At 47.3% G+C, this 7,500-nt stretch overlaps 2 protein-coding genes across 2 annotated transcripts in view; one reads left to right on the top strand and one right to left on the bottom strand.

Moving 5' to 3' along the window:
- The window catches only part of fbxo8 (F-box protein 8), an 8,669-nt gene extending 6,428 nt beyond the window's left edge, over window positions 1-2,241 (bottom strand). The window contains exon 1 of the mRNA XM_084454402.1: window positions 2,059-2,241. The gene's annotated coding sequence lies outside the window, so the exon portion shown is untranslated. The remainder of the gene's footprint in view (window positions 1-2,058) is intronic.
- An 801-nt stretch (window positions 2,242-3,042) lies between these two features.
- The window catches only part of cep44 (centrosomal protein 44), a gene marked incomplete at its 5' end in the record, with an annotated part of 24,056 nt that continues 19,598 nt past the window's right edge, over window positions 3,043-7,500 (top strand). Inside the window, 2 exons of the mRNA XM_084454326.1 lie at window positions 3,043-3,134; window positions 6,108-6,255. Of these exons, the coding sequence (XP_084310452.1) occupies window positions 3,043-3,134; window positions 6,108-6,255 (240 nt within the window). The remainder of the gene's footprint in view (window positions 3,135-6,107; window positions 6,256-7,500) is intronic.

Raw genomic sequence — 7,500 nt, 5'->3', positions numbered from 1 at the left:
GTTCTGCAGTAACTAGCTGCTTCTACAGTAACTAGCTGGTTCTACAGTAACTCTGGTTCTGCAGTAACTCTGCTTCTACAGTAACTAACTGCTTCTACAGTAACTAGCTGCTTCTACAGTAACTCTGCTTCTACAGTAACTAGCTGCCTCTACAGTAACTATCTGGTTCTACAGTAGCTAGCTGGTTCTACAGTAACTATCTGGTTCTACAGTCAGACGGTTGGTTCTACAGTAACTAGCTGCTGATAAGCTACTGCAGGCTGGTTCATACAGGAGTCCAGAACCAGAACTCTCCTCTGCCTGACAGGACAGGAGGGGAGGACAGGACAGGTGCATTGACTGGCTGGCTGGCTGGTTGACTGGCTGGCTGGCTGGCTGGTTGACTGGCTGGCTGGTTGACTGGCAGGCTAGCTAGCTACAGTAGCTGGATGGTTGACTGGCTGTCTGGGCCTATTCATATATCTTTATAAGTTAAACGTAAAGGCCCACAGCACCCCTCCCTCCACCCACACCTGTTCCCACGCCATACCGACCAGCTCGGCCACATTCTCTCATACTTTACTGTCCTGCAGACTGCTCCACATCCTCAGACTGTCCCTCTTCTATCAGATACATTCACCCTCAGACTGTCCATCTTCTATCAGATCATTCACCCTCAGACTGTCCCTCTTCTATCAGATCATTCACCCTCAGACTGTCCCTCTTCTATCAGATCATTCACCCTCAGACTGTCCCTCTTCTATCAGATACATTCACCCTCAGACTGTCACTCTTCTATCAGATCATTCACCCTCAGACTGTCCCTCTTCTATCAGATACATTCACCCTCAGACTGTCCCTCTTCTATCAGATCATTCACCCTCAGACTGTCCCTCTTCTATCAGATCATTCACCCTCAGACTGTCCCTCTTCTATCAGATCATTCATCCTCAGACTGTCCCTCTTCTATCAGATCATTCACCCTCAGACTGTCCCTCTTCTATCAGATCATTCATCCTCAGACTGTCCCTCTTCTATCAGATCATTCACCCTCAGACTGTCCCTCTTCTATCAGATACATTCACCCTCAGACTGTCCCTCTTCTATCAGATACATTCACCCTCAGACTGTCCCTCTTCTATCAGATCATTCACCCTCAGACTGTCCCTCTTCTATCAGATACATTCACCCTCAGACTGTCCCTCTTCTATCAGATACATTCACCCTCAGACTGTCACTCTTCTATCAGATCATTCACCCTCAGACTGTCCCTCTTCTATCAGATACATTCACCCTCAGACTGTCCCTCTTCTATCAGATCATTCACCCTCAGACTGTCCCTCTTCTATCAGATCATTCACCCTCAGACTGTCCCTCTTCTATCAGATCATTCACCCTCAGACTGTCCCTCTTCTATCAGATCATTCACCCTCAGACTGTCCCTCTTCTATCAGATACATTCACCCTCAGACTGTCCCTCTTCTATCAGATACATTCACCCACACAACAACCATATATCATATCATATAGCTTACTGATAGCTAACGTGAGGTAGGCGAGTTGATTTATCACCTCATAAAGCAGGGCAGAAGCTAAGCTAGCAGCTCTCTAGATGAACATGCCCAGGCCAGTACTAATGCGTCCTCTGTCTCACGTTAATAGGATCAACTGTCATCAGAGCCGGTGGCCGGTGTTGTAAACAAACAAACAGCTGTGCTCCGGTCAGTGGTGTAAACAAACAAACAGCTGTGCTCCGGTCAGTGGTGTAAACAAACAAACAGCTGTGCTCCGGTCAGTGGTGTAAACAAGCTCGGTTGACCCGAACCAATGTCATTGGTCTAAGATCGCGCTGTGCTGTTTGAAGCAGATCAACCATTGGTCAAAGTTGTTGTCATTCACAAACTATAGTTCTAGCTTCACGATAGATGGATGCTCTACTGGTTTGTTTACCTGAGTCGGTTTGTTTACCTGAGTCTGGTTTGTTTACCTGAGTCGGTTTGTTTACCTGAGTCTGGTTTGTTTACCTGAGTCGGTTTGTTTACCTGAGTCGGTTTGTTTACCTGAGTCGGGTTTGTTTACCTGAGTCGGACGGAATGATTCGACCGCCGCCGCGACGTACGTCGTGTTCAAATCGTCAACGGCGTCGGTTAGAAACGGTTGTGAGCGTTTCTACCGGTTACCTGAGTCCCACATCTCCGTTCAAATCACGTCACGCCAAGAAGACCCGAGTTCTGCGCTGTTCCGGAGGAAAACACAGTGGCCTCAGTCAGTCAGTCAGTCAGACACACACACACACACACTGATCCAACCCTAACCCAGTTAGTCACACACACACACAGAGCAGCTGATCCAACCGTCACTCACAGAACCAGCTCGAGCTCCTCCTCCTCTTCCCGCTGCTGACCAACCGTCACTCACAGAACGAGCTCGAGCTCCTCCTCCTCTTCCCGCTGCTGACCAACCGCCGCGCCAGGACCGCAGAGGGATGTTATTGAATCAAGTAAATTAATCTGCAGAGTCAATCACAGTTCACCTCTTACTATCATATCATTAAATATCCTTCAGATTGCTTAAGAACAATGGCATTGACCATGTATATGAACATGTATCTGACTGAACTGAACACTCGTTTAGCGAACTATTGATAGATAATTATGCAGCATTTGCTATTTAGCGAATGTGCTGATCTGACCTGTGTTGGTGTTGTGCGTCGCCATATCAACCAATCACGACGACGTCTGTTGAATACGGGGCAAAAACAAACCCTAACCCAGGAACTAACACTAGGAACTAACACTAAGAACTAACACTAGGAACTAACACTAGGAACTCACACTAGGAACTAACACTCAGTAGATAGCAGCTCACGTCTCCTAACAAGAGTGTTGTGAATCCCTGCTGGTTCTGTGCTGGTTCTGGGCTGGTTCTGAGCTGGTTCTCAGCTGGTTCTGTGCTGGTTCTGTGCTGGTTCTGAGCTGGTTCTGAGCTGGTTCTGAGCCGGTTCTGTGCTGGTTCTCAGCTGGTTCTGAGCTGGTTCTGAGCTCGTTCGAGGAGGTTAGGACCATGATGTCCGCCGGGGATCTGAAGGGAGGTCTCCGCAGACTGGACACCCAGCTGCGAGCAGTGAGGTACCCGCAGGAGCTGGACTACGACGGGCAAGTTACCTGATCTATCTATCTATCTGACTAGGTAGGCTAGCTAATGTACTAGCTATCTGACTGGGTAGGCTAGCTAATGTACTATCTAGCTATCTGACTGGGTAGGCTAGCTAATGTACTAGCTAGCTATCTGACTAGGTAGGCTAGCTAATGTACTATCTAGCTATCTGACTAGGTAGGCTAGCTAATGTACTATCTAGCTATCTGACTAGGTAGGCTAGCTAATGTACTATCTAGCTATCTGACTGGGTAGGCTAGCTAATGTACTAGCTAGCTATCTGACTGGGTAGGCTAGTTAATGTACTAGCTATCTGACTGGGTAGGCTAGCTAATGTACTAGCTAGCTATCTGACTGGGTAGGCTAGCTAATGTACTATCTAGCTATCTGACTGGGTAGGCTAGCTAATGTACTATCTAGCTATCTGACTAGGTAGGCTAGCTAATGTACTATCTAGCTATCTGACTGGGTAGGCTAGCTAATGTACTAGCTATCTGACTAGGTAGGCTAGCTAATGTACTAGCTATCTGACTAGGTAGGCTAGCTAATGTACTAGCTATCTGACTGGGTAGGCTAACTAATGTACTAGCTAGCTATCTGACTAGGTAGGCTAGCTAATATACTAGCTATCTGACTGGGTAGGCTAACTAATGTACTAGCTAGCTATCTGACTGGGTAGGCTAACTAATGTACTATCTAGCTATCTGACTGGGTAGGCTAGCTAATGTACTAGCTATCTGACTGGGTAGGCTAACTAATGTACTAGCTATCTGACTGGGTAGGCTAGCTAATGTACTATCTAGCTATCTGACTGGGTAGGCTAGCTAATGTACTAGCTATCTGACTAGGTAGGCTAGCTAATGTACTAGCTATCTGACTAGGTAGGCTAACTAATGTACTATCTAGCTATCTGACTAGGTAGGCTAGCTAATGTACTATCTAGCTATCTGACTAGGTAGGCTAGCTAATGTACTATCTAGCTATCTGACTAGGTAGGCTAGCTAATGTACTAGCTATCTGACTAGGTAGGCTAGCTAATGTACTATCTAGCTATCTGACTAGGTAGGCTAGCTAATGTACTAGCTATCTGACTAGGTAGGCTAGCTAATGTACTAGCTATCTGACTAGGTAGGCTAGCTAATGTACTATCTAGCTATCTGACTGGGTAGGCTAGCTAATGTACTAGCTATCTGACTAGGTAGGCTAGCTAATGTACTAGCTATCTGACTAGGTAGGCTAGCTAATGTACTAGCTAGCTATCTGACTGGGTAGGCTAGCTAATGTACTAGCTATCTGACTAGGTAGGCTAGCTAATGTACTAGCTATCTGACTGGGTAGGCTAGCTAATGTACTAGCTATCTGACTAGGTAGGCTAGCTAATGTACTAGCTATCTGACTAGGTAGGCTAGCTAATGTACTAGCTATCTGACTGTGTAGACTAGCTAATGTACTAGCTATCTGACTAGGTAGGCTAGCTAATGTACTAGCTATCTGACTGGGTAGGCTAGCTAATGTACTAGCTATCTGACTGGGTAGGCTAGCTAATGTACTAGCTATCTGACTAGGTAGGCTAGCTAATGTACTAGCTATCTGACTGGGTAGGCTAGCTAATGTACTAGCTATCTGACTGGGTAGGCTAGCTAATGTACTAGCTATCTGACTAGGTAGGCTAGCTAATGTACTAGCTAGCTATCTGACTGGGTAGGCTAGCTAATGTACTATCTAGCTAGCAGACTAGCTAGGCTAACTAATGTACTATCTAGCTATCTGACTGGGTAGGCTAGCTAATGTACTAGCTAGCTAGCAGACTAGCTAGGCTAACTAATGTACTAGCTAGCTAGCAGACTAGCTAGGCTAACTAATGTACTATCTAGCTATCTGACTGGGTAGGCTAGCTAATGTACTAGCTAGCTAGCAGACTAGGTAGGCTAGCTAATGTACTATCTAGCTATCTGACTGGGTAGGCTAGCTAATGTACTAGCTAGCTAGCAGACTAGGTAGGCTAGCTAATGTACTATCTAGCTATCTGACTGGGTAGGCTAGCTAATGGACTAGCTAGCTAGCAGACTAGGTAGACTAGCTAATGTACTATCTAGCTATCTGACTGGGTAGGCTAGCTAATGTACTAGCTATCTGACTGGGTAGGCTAGCTAATGTACTAGCTATCTGACTGGGTAGGCTAGCTAATGTACTAGCTAGCTATCTGACTAGGTAGGCTAGCTAATGTACTAGCTAGCTAGCAGACTAGCTAGGCTAACTAATGTACTATCTAGCTATCTGACTAGGTAGGCTAACTAATGTACTATCTAGCTATCTGACTAGGTAGGCTAACTAATGTACTATCTAGCTATCTGACTAGGTAGGCTAACTAATGTACTAGCTAGCAGACTAGCTAGGCTAACTAGCCAAGTTGGTCCGATGCTGCAAACAAGCCCCGTCTGTTCTGATCCTGTTCTCATGTTAACCCATTTGTTGTAGGGTGAAGGCAAATTCAGTTTAGGGTTAAAGCTAGGTTTAAGTTTTGGTTTACGGTTAGGGTCAGGGTTATGGTCAGGGTTAGGGTCAGGGTTAGGGTTATGGTCAGGGTTAGGGTTAGGGTTATGGTCAGGGTTATGGTTATGGTCAGGGTTATGGTTATGGTCAGGGTTATGGTCAGGGTTAGGGTTATGGTCAGGGTTATGGTCAGGGTTAGGGTTATGGTCAGGGTTATGGTCAGGGTTATGGTTATGGTCAGGGTTATGGTCAGGGTTAGGGTTATGGTCAGGGTTATGGTCAGGGTTAGGGTTATGGTCAGGGTTAGGGTTAGGGTTAGGGTTAGGGTCAGGGTTAGGGTCAGGGTTAGGGTCAGGGTTAGGGTTTAGTGTTGGGGTTAGGGTTTGACCGGTCTCTGCGTTTATGGGAACTAGCCACGACCCTAGCCTAGTCTGACCCTGTCATCGTGTTGACCCTGTGGTTGTCCTCTGACTCTCCAGGCTGGCGAAGGGAGACGCAGCGGCCTGCCTGCCCATCGTGAGCCACGTCTTCACCTCCTTCTCCCCGCGGCTGGTGGAGCAGCTTGTGTGCTCCGGGGTGGAGCTGGCGGGGAAGAGCGACCTGCGCTTCATAGAGACCGTCTACAAGGTGAGACACAAGCCCTGTCCCCCCACCCAACCCCACACCCGGACCCCTAAACCCTACCACACCCTCCCCCCAACCTTGTGGAACCCCTGTAGTCAGGTTCTGCGGTTCCAACATCGACTCTCCATGTCACCTGGTAGGAGCGGCCCGTCAGGTAGGATACAAACAGGAAGTGTGCAGAGTAGGGTTGCAAATTTCAAGGAATTTCATTAATCGATAACTGTTAACCTTAACAAACGATAGTGGATTAATTGATAAGAGCGTCCCGCGCTGGACTGTGCTTTGCTCGCTTCATTGGCCGTGTTTCCTGATAAAGAACCTTCTTAAGGAACCCTTCTTAAGGAACCCTTCTTAAGGAACCCTTCTTAAGCAACCCTTTGTATGGGAGTTAAGAAGTACTTTGGAGTTAAGTGCTTCTTAACTCGTTCGGGAAACCCGGCCATTGTCTTCTTCCGCTGTATCATTGAAATTTCCCAGCATCCCAATTAGCCTTCACTACAGTCAGACCTTAAATCATGATTACATTTCACTCCCGTTGATAACGTTTGTTCAACAAAAAAAAAGAAGTTCTGTTCCATGAACAAGCAATGAATCGAGTAACCAAATCTTACTCGAGTAAATTCTTATCGGCAATTCATCGAGAGTGGATTAACTGTTAACATCCCTAGTGCAGAGCCAGCGACGCCTTTTTCCTCGAGGATGGAGAGGAGGATCTGGTGGTCTACTGTATCAAATGCTGCTGGCAGGTCTAGGAGTATCAGGACAGAGGAGAGAGAGTTCGCTCTCGCTGCATGGAGTGACTCCGTCACTGCAAGGAGGGCGGCCTCTGTCGAGTGGCCAGCCTTGAACCCGGACTGGTGGGGATCTAGGAGGTCGTTCTGGTGGAGGTACGAAGACAGTTGGTTAAAGATGCGTTCAAGTGTTTTTGATAGAAAGGATAGAAGGGAAACCGGTCTGTAGTTTTTGACGTCAGAGGGATGGAGAGATGGTTTCTTCAGGAGGGGGGTGACTGTGGCAGTCTTGGAAGTGGGAGGAAACATCCTGATACCAGAGATGTGTTGATGAGGTGGGTTAGGAAGGGAAGGAGTTCGGGTGCAACAGACTGAAGGAGAGCCGAGGGAAGAGGGTCTAGGGAGCACGTGGTGGGGCGGTTAGATGTTACAAGGTTGAGGGCCTCGTTGGGGGAGAGGGGAGAAAAGTGGGATAAGGTGAGGGGTGGAGAGGAGGGGGGAGGTGGAGAGGGTGGGG

Source organism: Borostomias antarcticus, assembly GCF_949987555.1.
Source record: "Borostomias antarcticus genome assembly, chromosome: 20".
NCBI lineage: Eukaryota > Metazoa > Chordata > Actinopteri > Stomiiformes > Stomiidae > Borostomias > Borostomias antarcticus.
This window is presented reverse-complemented; position numbering and strand designations above follow the sequence as displayed.